General features: G+C 41.0%; 1 protein-coding gene and 1 pseudogene across 1 annotated transcript in view; one reads left to right on the forward strand and one right to left on the reverse strand.

Annotated features, from left to right (window-relative positions):
- SRPK1 (SRSF protein kinase 1) overlaps window positions 1–8,451 on the reverse strand; it is a 65,981-nt gene extending 57,530 nt beyond the window's left edge. The window contains 2 exon segments of the mRNA XM_019667476.1: window positions 7,836–7,938; window positions 7,941–8,451. Coding sequence (XP_019523021.1) covers window positions 7,836–7,938; window positions 7,941–8,436 — 599 coding nt within the window. The 5' untranslated portion in view covers window positions 8,437–8,451.
- An 8,455-nt stretch (window positions 8,452–16,906) lies between these two features.
- Window positions 16,907–18,483, forward strand: LOC109395964 (suppressor of cytokine signaling 5-like; annotated as a pseudogene).
- Window positions 18,484–21,781: the final 3,298 nt, after the last annotated feature.

Genomic DNA, 21,781 nt, shown 5'->3' on the forward strand with positions numbered 1-21,781 from the left:
TTAAAGGAGTCGTCCCAACTCCACACACTCTAATCACCATTCCTATTCAGTTAACTCATAGTATGCTTCTTAAGCCACATTCTAAAAATAAATCAACACAATTACAAATTACATACATTAGTCACTTGAAACTAAGAACACAGATGACCCAAATTAGGAATAGTTTTGAAGGCCAAAGACATATATAATGAAAGCAAAATGAAACAAATGAATCTTTGTAACACAATCACAGTGAGGAACTACCATGTACTTTCTCAATAATTTGACTCTGCACCCATAGTGAAATATACCCTAAGAACGACCACAAAAAGACACTAATTTTTTCAGTAATCATATTGTTGGTGGTAGTGTTGGTATCATCATTCTGAGACTATTTTGGATTTAGTCTCTTTGGGTAAAAGAAAATGAATAATCATGTTGATGTTGTCGAGAACTGGGGTTTTTTTCAATGTGGAAGAAAGGAGATAGAGATGGAACATCAAGGAAGAAAAGTCCCTGGGTCATTTAATTTGATTTTTAAGTATAACATGAACTCATGATTTTTTTTTTTTAAACATAATTTATTTGGTAGCTTTAATCACAAAAAAGGCCTAGAAACAATGACTAGCTCAATAGGAATAAGCATCTTAAGTCCCCAGATTGTGATCTCCAAATGCCATTTCCCACTAAAACGCTTCTTAGAGAAAAGGACTATTTCCTAGCCTGGGGCAAAAAACTTACAAGATAAGTCTGGACAAACTGTCAAACGAGATGAAAAAGCTATCAAAGGTGCCTCAAATCGAGTCAAATGGACTCAGGTGTCATCATGATGGTACTCCAACTGGCCAAAGATGGGACACTCGATAAAAATAACAATTACACATGCTACAAAATGTATGAATATTGAAAACATTACACAAAGTAAAAGAAGCCAGTCACAAAGGACGATGTACTGTTATGATTCCATTTATATGAAATGCTCGGACTAGGCAAATCCATAGAAACGAAAGATCAGTGTTGGAGGTAGGGTAGCATGGCGGGTAATGAGGAACGACTGCTAACAGGTATGGGGGTGATAAAAATGTTTCAAACTTATTAGATCTTGGTGATGGTTGCATAACTCTGTGAATATACTAAAAATCACTGAATTATACACTTTAAACGGGAATTTTATGGTATGTAATTTATAACTCCATTAAGTTGTATATAAAAAGAACTCAACTATAATGGATTGAACCACAAATATGTTCAAATCTGTGAATTCATATTCAAATAAATCTTTACTGATCAGTATGGAGGATTCTAGGAATTCAACTCATGATTTGAAAACTGGAAAGTATCAAGTATTTATCATGTCTCTCATATATACGAAGTGTCTCTCTAGGTAACCAAAGAGATTAGGTAAAGTTTCTCTTCATAGAAGTATTACAATTAATAAATTAAAGAAAAGATTACCATTTTCAATCCTAAATAAAATAATGGATCTAGAAAATGATCAACGGCCACTAACATCACAAGAGTCAAGCAGCGTTAGGTGCCTTCTGATAGAAGTATGCAATACCACCTATGAAGCCGTCTAGCAAAAACAAAACCATGGAGAACCTACAGATAAAAAAGACTCGAGACTTTTCCAACAATGGCAATGTAAGGATCTTATGAATCCTGATTCAAACCAACTTAAATTAGCAAGAAAAAATGGACAAATTGGGATTTGCTATTAAGGACTTGTTTTTTTTAATTTTAGGTGTGATAATACTGTAGCTATGTTTTAAAAAATTAAGAGTCCTTGTCTTACAAAATGATATGAAGTCTGAGGTTTGCTTTTAAATAAAATGAAGGGGAGTAGAAGATACAGATGAAACAGCAGTCACAGCAGAAACAGCAGTCACTGTTGAAGTTGGGATGAACACATGAAAATCTATTTTGCCATTTTCTCTCACTTTGTATATATTTGAAATTTTCCACAATAAAGCTTTAAAAAAGAAAACCATTCTACTAATTCTACACATTATCAGAATTACTGCATTTCACAAATTCAAACAGGAATATGTCTCCCACAATTTCACATCTCTGAAATCAAGATGTAATGGTGTATCAGTTTAATTAGTAGTGTATTTTCTTAGTGGTACATTAAATGGTGTATTTTAAAACTGACAGCATCTTAAAGTCAATAAAAAAACTGTAAGATCATAAATATATTTAGATATCTATTTCTTCTTAGCTAAATCATTATTTTTGCATTGTACCTGGAAAGAAAGAATTCAAAAAAAATTCTTGGCTATCTGAATTTTCTTTCTTGCTTGGGATTAACTCAGTTACAATGAGAAGTATTAAAATAACACTTTAGCCAATATAAAAATGAACTTAGTCCCCAAACCAGCATTAGTGGTAGAGAGGATCTGGGAGCATAGGACAAAAGTCTACCTAAGGTAGGGGGAAAACTAATTGCTGCAGTTATTCCACCAAGACTAAAAATACAGTAAAAATGAATTCTAGTTGAATAGCCTATCTTTTCTTCATGTTTAATAAAGGAATTCCTAAGCACCCACCACTTTAGCACTTCAACAAGTTGATCATTCCAAGTAATCTAAAGGAGCATGGTAATTTGGCAAGCCTCTGAGCCTTACTGTAGTAGAAAAACTGATGTAAACTAAATTTACTAACATACATAAACTTACTATGGAAGAAAAGAAGACAAGAAAATATTTCTGACAAGAGCAAACCTAGAAATGCAATTTTGCAAGTACCAACATCAATGGAATCAGCACAATTAAAAATGCAAGTTTTTTAAAGATATGACAGTTGATGAAAATCTCAAAGGTTAATACCGGAGATTTTTAAAAGCAAAGGAAAAAACATTAGTCATTTAAAAAAAATCAATTTATGTCAAAAAGACACTATAAATGAAATTTGAAAGGCTAACAAGCTGAGAAATACAAATCTGCCATATGACAAAAGATCTATAGTCTTAATAAATAGCTCATAAGACCAAGTAAATGATCAACAATCTAATATAAAAAATGGGCAAAACAATAGGAGTAGGTCAATAAATATATCCCTAAATGGTCAACTATGTTGGTAATAAAAGAAATTAAAACAAGGCATATAGGTTACCAGATTTGGAAAACTTTTTAAAGTAATTGTGCCCAGTTCTGCCGGCTAAGCAGGAGATACAAGAATATTTCTACCCTGAATACTGGAGCAGTCGTCCATCTACCTCCTTCAAGTGTCTCTTTCTCAATGTGGCCTCGCGCACCGTATTTATAAATAAAACTGCATCCCCATCCCCACTTGTCAACCCCCCTCCTCTTTCTGTTTTCCACCTTATCACCTACCATACTATGTAATTAACTTATTATGTCTATTGTTTATTCTCCTGCCCCCCCCTCCTCCCCCCCAAATAAAATAAAGCTCCCGAGGATAGGTATGTTTTTTTTTTCTTCATGTGTCACAAGGATGGAAAACTGCTTGGGACATGGTAGGTGTTCAAAACCTATTTGTTTAATGAATGGAGTTAAAATGGTTAATTCTTTCTAAAGAAAACTTTGACAACATGAATGAAAAATCTTTAAAATGTACATGCCAATATCACTTCTAAGAACTGATTCTGAGGAAATAATCACTGATATGAGTGAGCAATGTTTATCCATGATTATTCATCTTAGGTATGAATTGCGAGAAACTGCAAACAGCCTACAGTGGAACATTTAAAATGATGTGGAATATTAATGCTACGAAAAATGCTCATGGTAATGTTAACTGGGAAAACTATACCCAATGATTCAATTTTTGTTCTAAAAATTTACACGTTTATTAACAGGTACTAAAATAAATTATGGTTACATCCATGTAATGAAATACTAGATGAAGCAATTCTGTCCTAATATGGAACCATTTCTAAGGCTTAGCGAAAAAACGAGCTAAAAAACGAAAATAGTAAGGCTTCAGTATATGGCACTAATACAGAACCAATTTCCAATGTACAATGTAAATGTAAAAAGCATCCAATATCATTTAATTTTTGAAAATTATTTTATGTACTCTATGCTGCATAAAAATGTTGGAAATTTTAAAGTACATTCCCTTCTAAACTTTCAATGTAACAATCACAGTTTTGGAAAATTAAGAAATAAAACAAGGGGCTGGTCGAGAGGCTCAGTTGGTTAGGAGCTGGCTTAAGAGTGCAAGCTCTGAGCAACAGGGCCGCCGGTTTGTTTCCCACATGGGCCAGCGATGCTGTGCCTGAGCTGAGCTGTTGCTGAGCTGCCAAAAAGTGGCAGGATGGCTCAGCTGGTGTAACAAGATTGCCTGTTCAATGGTGGGCTACGCCCACACGCAACTAAGGCTGAACTGGGCACCTTGAGCTGAGCTGCCACCAAGATGGCTCCGTGGATAGAGCATGCGCTCTTAACAACAAGGCTGCTGGTTCAACTCCCGCATGGGATGGTAGCTATGCCCATCCGCAACTAAGATTGAGCACAGCACCTTGAGCTTAGAGGCCACGAGCTGCCTACAGGAAACTAGATGGTGACTGGCGTCCTCCACAACGAAGATTGAACAACAACTTGGCTGGTCCCCTTCCCCAATTTCCCAATACTGTTCCCCTCCCCCAATTACCCAATAAAATCTTTAGAAAAATAAATAAATAAAACCATCTCCCCTCTGACTCCATAGCTCAGTGAGTACCAGAATGAGCAAAAGCTCTTCTCCAGCTCAAATAATTTTATTATGAAATTTATACTAAACCCATAAAGTTCTTTAACTGAAAATAAAGTGAAAATTACTGTCCAAATTAACTTCCTAAGCTCAAGTAGTAAAATTATTAGATATGAGATCCATTCTGGAATTGTGTTCTATAGAAACAATTTCAAAAGCAGACATAAACTGTTAAATTATAAAAGCTTATGACAAACATAAAGGCGTAGCTATTGGTATACATATTGAAAATTGAATGCTCAAAGGGAGATACAGCACTGTACCCTTTTAGAGACACAGGCAGGGGGCCATGAAAGGGTACTTGAACACCCAGGCATCCTGAGGTCCCTTACTCAGAAGGCTCTGTTCACTCAGCCTCTACCTTATTTGTCCTCAGACATACCAAAAGGGATTATCACTTGGAGACAGCAGTGGTTAGTACCCAGGGCTTTGGGGTATGTCACCTGGGTTATTGGAATCCTAACTGTACAATTTTATAGGGGAATAATCTGACACATCTCGATTTCCTTATCTGTAAAGTAAAATACAGATTATCATCAACAAGTTAATGTTAGTAAGAGTACAGTGCCTGGAAAAGTGAAATGGAGAAGGAATTCTTCAAGTAAGACAACTAAAAATCCCCAAAGTAAAATCTTCCGACAATGAAAGAGCCCAAAGAAAACAAATCCTAAAGAGCACTGAGCTGGAAAGCAGGAGCCCTGGATTCCAGTTTTGACCCTGCTACAACCAGCTCCAGCTCCATGGGCATCTTATTTCGATATAGGTTCTAGTTTTTAAGATCTACAAACTCAGGTAACTGAAAATCCTTTCTACCTGGACCATACCATGACTAAATTGCCAGAGTGCTATATATTGTTGTACTTTTCAAAAGTTCCTAAAATTTTTCATTTAACTGCTTGGTTTTTGTAACTACAGGTCCTGATCAGTTTTCTGTATGACGGAGCTACCAACATAAGAACATATAAGACCGTTTCCTTAACTAAGTTATCAGATTGCTAAAAAGTGGCAAAATCAAAATTCAAACCAGATCTGACTGGCTCTGACCAAACTTTTTGGTATGCTTCTTCCTCAGACCTTCTCCCTGTCTGATCTGGTAACAGCCTGCCTTTGCAAAATGACTGGAAGTCAGAGGTCATGGAACAGAGTCAAGTTACCTGAGTCAGGTGGGGCTTGAACTTCTGACACAGTACTCTAACCAAATTAATTAATTAGACATTTCAGCTACTTAAGAGAAGGCTGGAGAAACAAAAAAAGACAGGTAAAATTATCAAGGGAAGGTATTAAGTGAAGACAAAAGAAAAATAAAGCAGCTCTGACACTACAAGTAAATGGGGTTGGTTCATTCACATATTATTTTCAGGAGTCAAAGGTGCACAACATGAAATATTCAGTAAAATAAGTGCTAGATTATCTGGACTATTTGGTTGCTTTTGAGCAAGTCAGTAAATAATGAAGACCACTAATTCTAGGCTACACACAGTAGTGAATGGAGGGGTAATAGAAAATCCAAAGTACATATATTCAGCTTTAGAAATAAAGCATATGGCCTAAATAGATAATCCAAAGTAATGAATATCTGAATTAAAATAAAGTATATGATCACATATATATGTATCTCCCAAATTATTCAAGCTAATACCAAAATTAATTTCCATGTGGAGAGACTAGGACAGATGACTTCTAAATAATACAATGAACAATAAAATCACCACCAGCTTATATCAGCAAAAAATGTTTTATAACACATTCATATCAGCTCCACAGGGAGGAACAAAACTAAGACCCAAAAAGAAAATGAGTAACACTTAAATTTCCACTGCATAGTAGAACCAAGTTAGCTCCTCGCTGTTTCCATTAAACCAATCTGGGATTAAAAACTGGTTTTTGAATAATTCATACATGGATAATCAAGAAGCAAACACACACACAAACACATACAAACACTCATTTAAATGTGTTGGTTACAAAGCACTTCGCAAATAAAAAATTTCATAAGACAGGTGATAGAAATGAAGCAAGAGATGAGGTCACCTACCACTTTAGCGCTATTGACAGAAGTCATTATGTGCTCTCAAAACATTAGGTAGCCACCAAAACAATATACACCCCTACCTGGTATTGTCATTCAGAAAGGTAACCAAGGAAAGCCCCTGAAATGCATTTCATGCACTTGGAAAGAATTAGATGGTATACAGCTCCACATAACATTAAGTAAATGAAAAAGTGTCAAGAAAATAATGCATTTTTTTTCTGAACACAAATTATCTAAAAGACAATTCCCAAGACCCTTTGCAATTAAACGTTAGTACAAAATAAAAATTCTTTAGACTAAGCCTCACTTACAGAAGCCCTCTACTGGGCGTTTCTACTAAGCTGTGTCCAACTTTTGTGTTTCCCACAATAGTGCTAAACCACGGTTTTGCATCCTGCTGATAAAAACGGATATGTAGCACTTTATACACCAAACCAGAATCACCAAGTGTTGGCTAAAGAACTTTCCCAGAAGCTATCTGCATTCAGTGCGAGGACTTGAGGTTTAGAGAAATGAAAAGCAGTTAAGAGAAACCGGCTGTGCATACAGTGGTCTGCCTTGCACATTGCGAGCAAGGCTTATGCGCCCTGCAGGCTCCTCAGGAAGTTGACTAACCAGGGAGACCATGCCCTCCTCTTAAGAGCGTGTAGCTGGCAGGCCAAAATATGGCAAATTCATTCAAGAATTCCCTAACGGCCTATCGTGCGGACGCAGGAGGCAAGTTAAGACGCTGGGAAGCAGGTACGCAAAAGAGACCAGAGTTCACGGACAGACAGATAATGATCCACCAGCTCCGTTGGGAGGCCCAAACTAGAGGAGTTGTGCCTCCTCTCTGGAGTTGGGGAGGTAATGACCGGACGGGCTCTGGACCTGCTCCAACAGTCCTTTCCAGCAGACCTGAGGCTGCACAGACCCAGGCCTGGCCTTCGGCAACAGACGCTCCCTTCCGCATGGTTCATGGAGAGCGAGCGACCCTCCAAGGCCGCCCGAGGCCATGAGGCTGGGGCTGCAGGATGCCCCAACCGGGTGCACGTTCAAGATGTGAAACCAGAGGAGAGGAGGTGCGGGAGGAAATCCAAAGAATGGGATGCTGGGGTTCAAGACTCACTTTCTTTGGGCTTTGTCCTTCTTGGCCTTGGTCCTTTTCTTTCGGGCCTGGAGCGCAAGCACTGCAGGAGAGAGGGATGGATGAAAGGCCAACGTGGAGGAAGGAGGCGATCAAGGTGAGGGTGGAGAGCTAGCAGGGACGCAAGGCCGGAGTGCGGGGCCTGCCAGAGGGGCGGCTCCGGGGTGAGCGCCGCGGCTTCGGCGAGGCGGCCGGCTAGGGAGCTGGCGGCCCACCGGGCGCTGAGCAGCACCCAGGCGGGATGCGCCGGAGGGGGCTCGGGCCGGGTCAGGGGGCCGGCGGACGGTGGTCTGCCTCGCCCGCCGAGGGCGGGGCCCTGTAGTGGCCCCAAGGCGCCGGCCAGCCTGGCGGGGAACAAGGGGTGACGACTGTGGGCGCGGAAGGACGCACGGGCTGAGGGGCGCGGACCCGCAGCCCAAAGGCGAGGGTTGAGGGGTGGCGCCACCTCAATGGAGGGGAGCCGCACGGCCGGGGACCGGACTGCAGCGGTTAGGCGAGGCTCCCGGCACTGACCCGGGCCTCGCCCAGGCAGCCTTTGCCCCTCGTGGCGAAGGCCGCTCCACTGCTCACCTTTCCGCTCCATGGCGAGACCGGTAACCGCCAGGCGCCTGCGCACTCGAGTGGCCGTGACTCCCGCTCCCGCCGCGGCCCAAAACCAAGCCCGCGCTCCCGCCCCGCCCCCGCCCTCGCCCCACGACGGCGTGCGCCTGCGCGTTAAGCGCGGAACCTACCACCTGCTCCCGAGAAGGGGAGGGCAGTCAAGAATGGGAGCCGAGGGGGCGGGGAAGAACGCAGAACGTGAATGCTAAAGAGGTGTTTGAGAACCAAGCTTGGAACTCTGGCAGGGTCAGTTTGTTCTATTCGCCCGGCGGTTGCCCCTTAGGAATGGCGAAGAGCGCGGCTTCTAGGGGTCTCTGCGTGCTGAGTCAGAGCTCCGCAGCCAACTGGAATTGGTCTCAGTTTCCTTGTCTGTCAAATGGATTAATCAGGCGTGTCCCAGTACGCTCAGCTATTGCTAGGGCAAATTTAGATGCCATGTAAAGAAAATGAGGGGAGAAATTACGAGAAAGAAAAGGAAGTGGGAGCAACACAAAAGAAAGACTGGAAGGAAGGAACTTATGACCTAGTGGAAATTATAAGAGTGAATTTTCTCTTAAAATTTCTCGTTTAAATGAAGGCTGTAAAGGAAGAAAGAAGGAGATTAAAAACAGTGTTTCCTCATTTTACCACTTCATCTTTTCAGTACACGGATAAACACAATTGTCTTAATAGGATGCTTTAATACTTTTCTAAGTTCATTGTCTCATTTGATGTTCATGGCAACTTAAAGGCAACGTAGTTCTTACCTCCACTCTACAAGGAAACAAAAACTTGGAGGGGATATGTACTCCAAATTTTGGTGACCCGACCCAATGATTCAATCATCAAACCCTTATTGTAAAACAGGATCAGCAAAGTTTTCTATGATGGGCCATATAGTAAACATTAAAGCTTGTGGGCTATAAGATCTTTCTCAGCTACTCAACTCTGCCTCTAGAGCTCAAAAGCAGTCATAGAAAGCAGAGGCTGACTGTGTTCCAATAAAGCTTTATTTATGATCCCTAAAATTTGAATTTCATGTAATTGTAACAAAATATTATTCTTCTGTTATCTTTTTTCAATGATTTCAACCATTCTTGGCTAAGGCCTTAGTTTGCCAACTCCCTTTGTAAAGTTCTGTAGCTGGACAGGGTGGAAGCTCTGAAGACCTGTGCCCTAAAAGAGGTTAGACTCTAGCGGGGAAGACAGGCCAGTAACTAATGGACTGAGAAAGGAGGATAAAAGTACAGCAGTACTGCACAAGTCAAGTGTAGGGGCTTGGGCAGGATTTTATTGAACAAAGTAAGCAATTAAGTCTAGTCAGGGAGGAGGCAGCTTATGAGCTGGGTCTTGGGAAATACGTAGAATTTCCACAGACGGAGAAGGAGATGGCAGGCATTCCTGAATGAGAAAATCAATTGAGCAAAAAGGCACAGACTTGGAAATTTGTGGGCAGGGGTGGCGGAAGGCTGGCAATGCCCGAAGGGATGAAGTGGGATGTGAGGCTGGAAATGTAGGTTGCCAAATTGGAAATTTAGATAATTAATAGCTGTGGCATGGAGCCTGCACGATAGCATTTCTGGGCATATTGCAAAAGAGGACAGCACCTGTTGGTCAAGGAGCACTACCACCCAGTTTCCTCCCCACTCTATATTTGAGAATGAAAGGGGTGTTGGGCAGACACCCTGAAGTCTGAGGATTCTGCTAGCTCAGGAAAACCACTTGTGGTTTAGGAAAGACAGGAGAGAGCTGGTGGCTGAGAAAAAGTCCCACAATCGGGAAATTACTCCCCACCAGAAAGTAAACAGTTATGAGGCTAGGGACCCTGTTTGTGTTTTCTTTGATGTATCCTCAGTGCCTTGCACAATGTCCAATGCTTAGCAGATGCTCAGATAGTTGTCTAATCAAAGAATAAATGATGTGCAGCTTATGAGAAATGTCTGGATGAGAGAAAACCCTGAGAGAGACAACATGAGAGGTGTGCTAAACTCCAAATGGGTTATTGCAGATCCATCAAAAAGGAAGTAAGTTTAGCTTCGGATGAATCAGTCACACCTATTCTGACTCTGAGTAACTCTTGCTTCTTTCTCTAAGAACTTACTAACCACCTGTTTAAGAACTTATTTGAGGGCCAGCCAAGTGGTGTGTTGGTTAAAAGGGCTGGCTTGGGACGCCAGCTCTGAGCAGCAGGGCCCTGGGTCGGATAGCACAGTAGCGCCAGTGACACTGCGCCCTCTACAGCTAAGATGGTGAAAAACAGCTCGACATGGAGCTGGGCTGCCATGAGTTGCCCGCACGGTGTAGGCTGCAGTGGGGCTGGCAGGCAGCGGGCGTGAGCTGCTGTAAGCCGCCGTGAGCCTCTGTGAGCGGCTGTCCAGTGGCCGGCGACTGATCTGTCACACCTGGGAAGAGTGCAATGTTAATACCAACATGGGCTAGTGAAGCGACGTCCTCCACAACTAGACTGAAGAACAAAAGGACAGCAACTTGTCTGTTTCCTTCCCCGATTCCCCAACGCTGTTCCCCTCAATTCCCCAATAAAATCTTAAAAAAGAAAAAAAAAGAAAAATCACTCCCTCTCCCCCCTGCCCAATTTCACAGGGCTTGTCTTATTCTGGACTTGACCCTTCCAGAAGTTATTCTCAAAAGTGGTGGGCATTCTTTGGTATTCATTCTCAGTTACGTGCATACCCCTCTCCCACAACTGTTTCTGCAAGTCCTTTTAAAAGTAGAATTATTCAGAGATCATGAGCCATCGTCGTATTTATTGTTGCTCGTGGGCAGTGTCAGAATTTAAGTTCTGAAAAGATCCTATTCCCCTTAAGCTAGCTTACTTTTTAAGACTGCCCTGGGATCTTCCCTAACACTTCTTTGACATTTTTGAAACCTGAGCACTTAAAGTGTAGGACACACGTTTTATCACACCCAGCATTCCCTGCCTTGATTACCACAAACTTACACTTTGTTTAAAGTTTTGACCTGAATGAAACCCAAAGTATCACTTCCCCCTATGGCTTCCCCTATGTCCTGTGAGATGAAATGGACAACAGAAAAAAGTGAAAATATATCAGATGCTTTATTTTGAATGATGTAAGATTCCCAGTAGATGTCTGCATAACTGGAGAATGCCAATAGTACTTTCTCTTGCCCTTATGACAGTTTTGTGAAATATATTGTGAAAATATAGTTATAGTCTAGGCTTGAGCGTCAGGAACACATGGCACAGTGAACAGACTAATTAAAGAGACTTGAATGAGGGGATTGAGGTGTGTGTAGAGGTAAGGGAGACTACCAAGGGATGATGAGGCATTCAGGGACTAATAGTGGAAATCTTTGCTATCTGTAGGCCTTAAGGGACCAGGGGTAGAAGTGTTACCAGAACCCAACAGGAGCTTGTGTGAGTCTGCTAGGGTTGCCAAAGTACCACAACTGGGGCTTAAACAACAGAAATGTATTGTCTCATGGTTCTGGAAGCCAGAAATCTGAAATCAAGCTGTCAGCAAGGTTGGGTCCTTCTGAGGGCTGTGAGGGAAGGCTCTGCCCTCTTTCCTTAGCTTGTAGATGACCGTCTTGTCCATGTCGCTTCATAACATCTTCTCTCTTTGTGTGCCTCAATCTGTGTCCTCATTTCCCCTTTTCATGAGGACATCATTCATATTGGATTAGGGCTCATCCTAATGACCTCATTTTAACTTGATTCCCCCCCTCTCTAAAGACTGTATTTCCAAAGAAGGTCACCTTCTGAGATACTGTGGGTTGGACTCCAGTATATCTTTTTTGGGGGTGGGTGGTGGGTAGGGACACAATTCAGCCCATAACAGAGCTCCATTGGTAAGAAAGTGCTGCCTGACAGCAGCTGTGCCCTTTGATAAAGGGATATAAGCCATGGCCCAGCAGGGAAATAAATCCTCAATTTCCTTCCCCTCTCATCCTCTCAGGCTAATGTCTCCCATTAACAAAACCCAAGTGGAAGTTAGAAGGGTGCCTGGGTAATGCAGTCCATGCAAGCCAGCCTCCAAGGGCACAAGCAGGGTGGAGAAGGGTGGAGGGTAATCATGGAAGGGCAAACAGAGAATAACCAGCACATCCTGTCTGGGCAGTCTTTAGGATACACCCAAAGCAGCTAGAAATTTCCAGACAAGTAAGCCACTTTTTTGGGCACCCTGATCCCTGGAAAGGCTTGAGAACAGAAGCTGCTTAGAGATAACTCCCTTTCTGGCTTTGTTCCATAAAAGCTTAAGCTTCACAAGGAAATTGTGCTGGAGTGAAGGGTTGGGGGGAGTGGGTGGAGATAAAAGAGTAAAAGCCTTGGCTTGGTGGGGTGGGAAATTATGTAAGTTCTTTGAGGTCTCAACTGTCTGTCATTTTGGGTGCTCTGGCCACACATGAAGGTTGGAGGAGGAGAGGAGATTCTTTAGCAATGAGGAGGTTACAGAAATTGGTGGTTCCCGAGGCAGGTAGGGCCCGTGCTCTGCTCCTTGGAAATGCTCTGGGGAGGCAGCAAGGTGTTGCAAACTGACCTAAGCTGATAATGTCCAACTCTTAGTTCCTTTTCATTGGTAATGTAACAAATACCTGCCAGAGAAGTCTGAAGAGATGAGGATTTGCCTGCCCCACATCCTCACTCTTGGGATACAGAGAAACAAGTTTCAGACTAAAATCTGACCCTCTTACCTCACGACATTTGTTAAACATTCATTAGCAGGCAGGCACAAAACAGCTCCTCTGAGCTCTATAGGTTCTTTGGGGTTTCCCTGTCTACAGCCATAGCATAAATGAAAAGTTTACTCAGGGCAGGGACAACAGTATCCCAGAAGCAGGACTCTGTCACCCGCATAGTGGGCATCAGGCAACCAGAAACGTTGTTACTTTGTTATGCTGCTCCAATCCTGATCAGTGCCAGAGGTCTTATCAGAAACAAGCTTTCACTGTTGAAACGAGTTGCTTGTCAATTTGTGTAATGGATGCTATAAAAGAGCTATCATTGGCGAAATTTGTGAACCACTTTGTTGAAGCCACCTTCTGATTAGAATGTTCGCTAACCACTCCTGCCATGGAATTACTGATTAGAATGCAAGTTGCACCTGGGTGTAACTTCAAGTAACCGACACCTACAAATGTCATCCTGTCTTTGCCAAAAGTTTTAATATGCCCAAGTATCTTATTTTGAAAAAGTAGATTTATTTCTTGAAAATGCCAATTAAAAAAAAAGAAGCAATCTGGGAGTCCAACACTAGGGGAATGGTTAAGCAAGTTTTACAGCATGTCTATGTAAGTTGCCAAAACAGGACTATGGAGCCTGTCTAAGGTTCTGGAAGTACTGGAAGAGCTTTCTGAAACATTCTCACCTAGAATATGCTTCTCTTACCTTGTTTCCAAGGATCAACGCCAAAGTCTTTTAAGGTAAATTACAAACATCATGAGATGCAGTGCCACTGGGAGTCTGCCAGGCCAGGAAAGATGGTCTGCGATGTTTAACATATTCAAAGGACAATGCAGACTTGGACAATAAAAATAATGGGCTGAAGATCAAAAGTCATTTCCCTGTTTTCTGAGCAGTGCATAAACCTCCCAGGCTTTTCTGTGACCCTATGGACAGAGAGGAGCGTCGCAATGACTGAGATTGAATTTCTCCAGCATGAATCTCAGGGTCAGTGTGTAGACAATTTAGGAAATACATTGAAATGGGTAACATGGTTTACACATTTGATTTCTGATTTCCACCCTGCTATGCAATGTTGAATCCATTATTCTCTTTCTTCTTTCAGATATTTTCCGCCATGCTCACCCTTATGACAAATATTTACTTAGCACCCACTGCAGGCCAGGCATTCGACTAAGGGCTGTGAAAATCAGAGAAGAAAAAAAATAGGTCTTGCCCCATAGGACTTAATAGCTAACTCTTACATGCTAATTACTGTTTACGAGACACTATTGCCCCTCAACCCTCAAACAACCTTAGAAAATAATACCATTTTTATCATCTGTTTGACAGATGAGGAAACTGAGGCACATCCAAAGTCGCACAAACTAGTAAGAGGCAGAGTTTTGAATCTGGGCAGCCAGGCTCTCAAATTCATACTCTTAACCGTACACCATATCACCTAACTGGTTTAGTGGGGGGTTGGGTGCATAAATAAATAAATACAATGCACAATGGTAGATGCACAAAGTACCACAAGAGCACAAAACAAGAGGTCCACTCAGCTCAGGATTTGAGGAGGGGAAAGGAAAGAAGTATTGCCTGAATGAGATGACATCTGGGTGGCACTGGAATGCATGAATAGGAATAAACTGGAAACAGAAGAGGAAAGAAAACTACAGCCAAAGAAGACAGCATGGTGTGTGTGTGGAACCATAAACAGCGTAGTATCGCTGGGATATAAAATGCAAGGGAGGTGGTGGGAGATAGTTTGCTCCACAAACAATCATGGGCCCCTTCTATGTGCAAGCATGGTGCTTGGTGCTGCGGGTATTTCAGGGACAGAGCATTTAAGGAACTTGAACTTGCGCTTTCAATCATCTTGCTTCCCTACTTAAGTAACTTTTTGAAACTATCTCCAGAGAAAACACTCAATAAATTAGAAATAGAAGGGAACTTCCTCAACTTGATAAAGGGCATCTATGAAAAACCCACAGCTAACATATTCAATGGTGAAAGACTAAATGCCATCCCCCTAAGTTCAAGAATAAGACAAGGATATCCTCTCTCACCACATCTATTCAGTATGGTACTGAAGGTTCTAGCCAGGGTCATTAGGCAAGAAAATTATATAAAAGGCATGCAAATTGGAAAGGAAATCAACACTTAAAATAGGAGTGTTACGTCACATTTTTGAATGCCATCCAATGGAATTTAAATATAATAGCAATTTGATACTCACTATTATCCACTTATATATGTAACAAAAGTAACATCACTTTGTTAACTATAAGAAATTTCACATTACTCTCTTTTCTCCTTGAGCTTGTATTTCTATTCCATTTTCCTCTCACAGAAGTTTATCCTCAGGTGATATAATTTTATGCTTGAAAGTCTATCATACTTCTCCACCACTAAATGTGCATTTACATTGAAATTTAATTTGTAAAAACATTTCCCGAGATCATGATCCTCTAAAAACTATCTTACCTATCATTGCAAATATTATTATTGCATGATTAATCAAAATAATGTATAGCATTATTTTTGATAAAAGAAATTTTATTGCAAAGGTATCTCGGTGCAATGGTAGGTGATTTTTCTCAATGAGTCCTGCATTATTCTATTCCTATTTTTTGGGCAATGGCTAAGAAAACTTGTTCATATAAAATAAGCAGGTGGGAATGGAAAAGGTTTTGCTATAGCAATACTATTCAGTATTTTTTTTGGAACTCCTTCCAGATAATGTGCCCCCAAATCGCAGAGTATAATCATTATCAAAACTTAGTTTAGTGATTCATCAACTGACAACTCCAGGAGGTCCTCATTCAATTTTGTTGAAAGCAAATGATTGGAAACCATCTGACTTGCAAAAAGATGTGTTGCCTGGTCATTAAAGTTGTTTACTTTCTCAATCCAGACACCAGTATTTCAATATGTCCCATTTTTTGGACCCCTAAGAGGTTTATATGCCCCCTGGCAGTGCACCTGAGAATGATTCTCTGGGGAGAGAGGGAGACCTTGGTTTTTGTTTGTTTTTTGTGCCCCCCCACTCCAAGGAATGATAGTGACTTTTGTTCACTGCCACATCTCCAAGGCCTAGAAAAGTGTCAGACACATAGTAGGTGTTCAATGAATATCTGTGGCATATTATGAAATAATGTAAAAGCCACTGGTGTCAGGGTGTGTGCATAGTGGGGCAAGGAGAAGAGGCAGAGACACAGGGGTATGCAGTGTATCGATTTGGGTTTTTCAGTTCAAAGGCACCAAAAGGACATTTCTCCAGATCGAAGCAGCACTGAGTAGAGGAAAGGCCTAATCTTTGGCATCCAACCTGGGTTTGAATTCTGACATTGACATTGAATAGCTGTGACTTCGGGCCAACTCTTGGTCTTAGATTCTTACACTGGATAAAAAGGATAACTGTCCCTCCTTCCAGAAGAGGCTTTGGAGGAAGTGATGATGAAATATGATAATGCCTATAAAGTATCTGCATCATCGCATACACTCAGGAAATACGAACTGTCCTTCATTTGAACCCTGCTCCTTTTCCTTTTGGTGGCACCACCCTTTCCTCTTACAAGGCGAGAAATTTGCACTAGTGGACTCACCCTGAACCCCCACTGAGGCAGATGCTAAGCAGCAGACGAAATGATAGAGTTAGGGGCCTCAGGTGGAATCCAGGGGAGAGGGACCTCCTGCACCTCAGTTTCCACATCTAGAAAATAGGAACCACACATTTCCTTCAAGGCTCCTGTCCTTCTGACGTTCCTTCAAAGCAATCCTGCCCCACCCAAAGCCCCACCTGCTATTGGTCACTATCTTATAATCCATGGATAAAGTGGGGAAAGTGTGGAATAGCTTCAAATACAGGTGTCGGAATGCCTTTAGTCATGAGGGAGGAAGCCATAGTGAAAATGTGGACATGAACTCCAACGGGTGTTTGTCAGTCAAAGAGAAAAAAAACATCAGCATAGGAGACTCAGCTTCTCAGCAACAAAGCAGCCCCTTTAGAGAAAATGTTGCCTTCCAACTGGGATTAAACCCTTCAAATAATTCCTCAAGGAGAAACCAAAATTATGCCACTGAAATTCCTCAGCTTGTTGAAATAAGCAATGAAACGAATAATGATTTGTGTATCATCACAGGAACAAGACTTACAAGAAGAGATTCCTCCTCTTGATGTGCTCCATGGGGTGGGAAGAAAAAACATTCCTGTTCTACAAAGACACAAAGTTCAGTGGATGCTGATAAAGAAAATCTGGTAGAACTCAAAGGAGAGGGAGGCGCGGCGATACGGTATAAACTCCATACAAGATATGAACAGCATTTTCAGTACAACTGTAGGAAGTCTCTACCTGAGACAGAAGTTGCAGGATACTGTGGGCTTGTGTTTTCCCATGGGAACTTACAAGAAGCAGTCAAAGTTCCTCTTTTCTAATAAAAGAAAAATTCACCTTGCTGAATTAATGCTTGAGAAATATCCTGTTTTGGCACCTCAGATTTAGCCCCCAAATGACATTTGATTAAACAGCATACAGCCCCTGTGAGCTCACATTCAACGTTTTTTGATATATCTGACCCATCCTTGGCTTTCACAGAAGGTAAAGAAGATAAGCTTAGAGAGAGGAGATAGCTTAGTATTGCACAAATGCATACATTTGAAGCCACTGCACAGGTTAATTTGTTACGTAAACTGGGACCAAAGTTAGTGCCTGGCATGACTAAAATAAGTGGGGGCAATTCCCCAATTCCACAAGCTAATTGTGACTCAGAAGAGGACGCAACCACCCTGTGTTCGCAGTCACGTAGGCAGAAGCAAAGCCAGGTATCTGGAGAGAGCCATGCCCACGGTGGTAGGCAGGAAGGTTGGCAAACCCACACGCAGATTGATTACAGACTCTGCTCCGTGCCCAATTTGCTTCAGATTACAGGTAATCCCTGTTCCTGAGGAGCGATGGACTGTTAGGAAGCAGGAGCCCTTCTGGAAGGGAAACCCGAAGGTACATATTTTCTCAGGGGCTCTGAGCAAGAGTCCTTTTCTCTGTGAGCTCCCGTCACTATAACAGATCCTTGTGTGTCCGAATTGAACAGTGGAATCACACCTTTAGTTTGGATGTTCATGGCCCTTGTATATTTCACTCCTCCACTGTAACAGGACTTTTGGAACATTATAAAAGATCCCAGTTCTTGCATGTTTTCTGAACCATCGCTTGCTCTGTCACTACATAGGACTTTCCCTTTCAGCCTGCAGGATTATATCTGCCATGCAGTGATCTGCAGATGCACTACATATGATGAAATCGATGGGCTTCCTTTACCATCAATGTTTTAGGACTTTTTAAGAGGATCATTATAAACAATAAGTTTCTGTTCACTGGTTAACGAGAACCAGTCAAGGTCAAGTAAAGTCTCTTATCCCCAAAAGGCATCTGCCTTTCTGGGCATCTGAGAGTACGCCTACAGCAAGCACACATATCTGTGTTACGTTTTGTCAGTGCAGTATGTAAGCTCAGTGTTAATATCTGTCTGATGCGATTTGATGTGATTTGCTATTAGACAAACGTGGTGCATACTGAGACAATAGATAAAGACATTTTGCTGATTTAGCTGTTTTTTTTTAAACTTTACTGGGGAACAGTGTGTTTTTTCCAGGACCCATCAGCTCCAAGTTAAGTTGTTGTCTTCAATCTAGTTGGGGAGGGCACAGCTCCCTGGCCCATGTGGGAATCAAACCAGCAACCTTGGTGTTATGAGCCCACTCTCTAACCACCTGAGCCAACCGGCTGCCCCTTAGCTGTTTGTTTTTAATGGCTATAGTAATCGAGTGAGGCAACTGGGGCGTTTGTTGTGAAGAATTCTATTTCTTACCAAAGAACAAATTATTACTATTGAATGAGTATTTCAACAGTGTGGCTAATGTTTGAAATTATTACTGTTTCTAAGAATTTTTCTATGAACTTCCAAAAGTAGCAATGTTTGTAGTTACTATAACTCAAGCTTTGGAAGTCCAAAAAATACAGGTGTCCTTCCTTTAAAAAAAAAAAAGGTGCCACTTCCTGGACACAAGGGCTTCACGCAGCTCACATAAGTGTTGATATAGTTTAGGCTCAGTCTCCTTGTCTCTCCTGCAAAAGGTACTGTTAACTAAACCAGCTTTTTAAATTAGTAGTTCTTACAATTTCAGCCTCATAAAATTGGTAGAATTTTATTTAAGGGCCTTCAGTATTATTTTTTTTTAATGAGAGCTTTCACTTAAAACTGACATTTGGAATAGCTACTACAATGTAGTCCTGTGTGTGGCTTTTAAAGTTGACATGTACAGTCTAATTGTTGATTCATTCAAGTTGGATCTTTTCCTAAGTCCATGACGAGTTTGTGAACCATGAAGAAACTGAGACCAGAAGGTACCCAAACAAGTCAGATAATAGCAACTACAGTGATTACTGATGTTGAGATTATTGTTAAACTGTAATTAATAATTTGGATGGCAGCATTTATCTCCTTGTAGTAAACTCATAGCTGAATTCTTAAGCACAATTTATAGAATTTTAGTGTAGTTAATTTTTAATACAAAATCTGAAATTGAAATTACAAACTTAAAAGGTATTATACAATTATTGTATCTGTACGATTTTACTTAGCACCTTTTTGTCACCTAGAATAGTGTACAGTACTACTTGAGTGAGCTATTTTGGACAAACTCTAGGGTTTGCTTCTTAGTTTTGAACTGAATTTACAGTTTTGTCCTAGACATTTTGCACTGAAGTAGTTAGCTCCTTTCCTGTGTCTTTTTGGAAATGTGCTCTGAACCATTGGTGAGTGCATGCTCCTTAGTTTCCTAACTTGCTGCTACAGAATGTTATTTTACATTCCTATGGCTATTCCCAAGGCTACAAAAAAGAAAAGTTATATTTGTATACAACACTAGCTCTTTGACCGCTAATGTATGTTCCTACTTGCTGTACCTTGTTATGGCTACTTTTTTTGTGTGCTAATAAAGGATATTTGGTGTTCTTCTTGGAAAAAAACCCAAAAACAAAACAAACAAAAAAGCTTTCCTGATGCCCCCAGCAGCGAGTGAAGTAGGCTTTTGCCTCCCTTCTCTCTCTAAAAGCCCTATGTCTCTCTCTCTCTCTTTTTTCTTTTTTTTTAAATTAAAGTTTATTGGGGTGACAATGGTTAGTAAAATTACATAGGTTTCAGGTGTACAATTCTGTAATATATCATCTATATATCCCATTGTGTGTTCAGCTCCCAGAGTCAGTTCTCCTTCCATCACCACATATTTGATCCTGTTCGTGTCTTAAAACAACACAGGGGATGGGTGTGCTCAGCACTACAGTGCCTGGGTTATATGCTATCTCCCCCTCCAGCCTATGATTTCCTCCAGAGCAGGGAGTCATTCTGTAAAACCTCAGACAAGCATAAGACTCAGCTCCTGGCAAGTACTTGAATGTTACTTAAGTGAAAAAAATCTGGAGGTGAACTGCTGACATCATAGCTTGGCCAAGGACAGCCTGCCCTGAGACTGGAAGGGCACCCTAAGCCAAGGCTTCCTAAAAAACTGGAGAGGGTGAGGGAATGGCCGTAGTTTCTGTTAACTCTCTGGAAGTTTCTTAAGTTTATAAAATCTGAAGAAATGATGCTAAAAACAAACTTGTAGGCCTGGGAGCTACCTACAGGGTGTGGGCAGCCAGCAGCGTTTCCCTGGTTGTTTATCTTAATCTCCTTGAAAACAAGAAACACATGTTAGGATGGGTTATTTTCTATGAAATTTAATCAAAGCACCCCCTAATTTGCTGAAATTTTATCACTTTGGCAGGGGAGAACCCCTCCATTACTATGACAACGCTCATGCCTTCTAGGAAAGCAAAGGAAGCACCCCAGAATGTTAACAGGATTTATCTCTAAGGAGGTAGAAGTACAAGAGATTCTCCCCCTCCCGGATATTTTGTTTTTTACAGATTTTTATTTAAGAACAGGTATTCTTATAATGAAAACCTTTATTTTAACAAATCTATATCATGAGCTCAAAAAAATCTCCATCTGCTGATTTATAAAGTAACACAAAATTAATTGAAGCATGAGGTTCTTTTGACTATGTTAGGTCCAGTATTCATAGCATTGGATAGAGTATTTGGAAAGATTTTGTCTCAGTTTTGGGGGAAAAACTAGCTCTGGACTAAATGCTGCTCTATTCCCACCTAACAAAGCATAAAAATAATACCTGAAGTGGTCAAACTGTTTCCTGGTAATTTAACCACATCCCAGAACAGAGCTCAAGAATATTTACAAGAATACAGTTATACTCCATCCCCAACAAGATAAAGTTTACAATATCTGGCATAATTGGTCCAGTATCCAATAAAAGTTAACAAGTATGCGAAGAAGCAAGAAAACACAACCCTTAATGAAAAGAAAACTCAGCCAATTGAAAGTGACCTAGAAAGTATATTGATGATAGAATTAGTAGAAAAGAACGTTAAAACAACTGTAACTGTATTCTATATGTTTAAGAAACTAGAGGAAATGTTGAATATGTTAAGTAGGGATATTGAAGATATAAGAAAGATCCAAAGTGAACTAGTAAAGGCAACTACAATGTCTGAGATGAAAAAATTCACTGGATGGATTAACAGCTGATTTAGACATTGTAGAAGAAAACAAATTAGTGAACCTGAAGATATAGCTACAGAAGCTATTC

The sequence above is a fragment of the Hipposideros armiger genome, unplaced genomic scaffold (assembly GCF_001890085.2).
Source record: "Hipposideros armiger isolate ML-2016 unplaced genomic scaffold, ASM189008v1 scaffold_497, whole genome shotgun sequence".
NCBI lineage: Eukaryota > Metazoa > Chordata > Mammalia > Chiroptera > Hipposideridae > Hipposideros > Hipposideros armiger.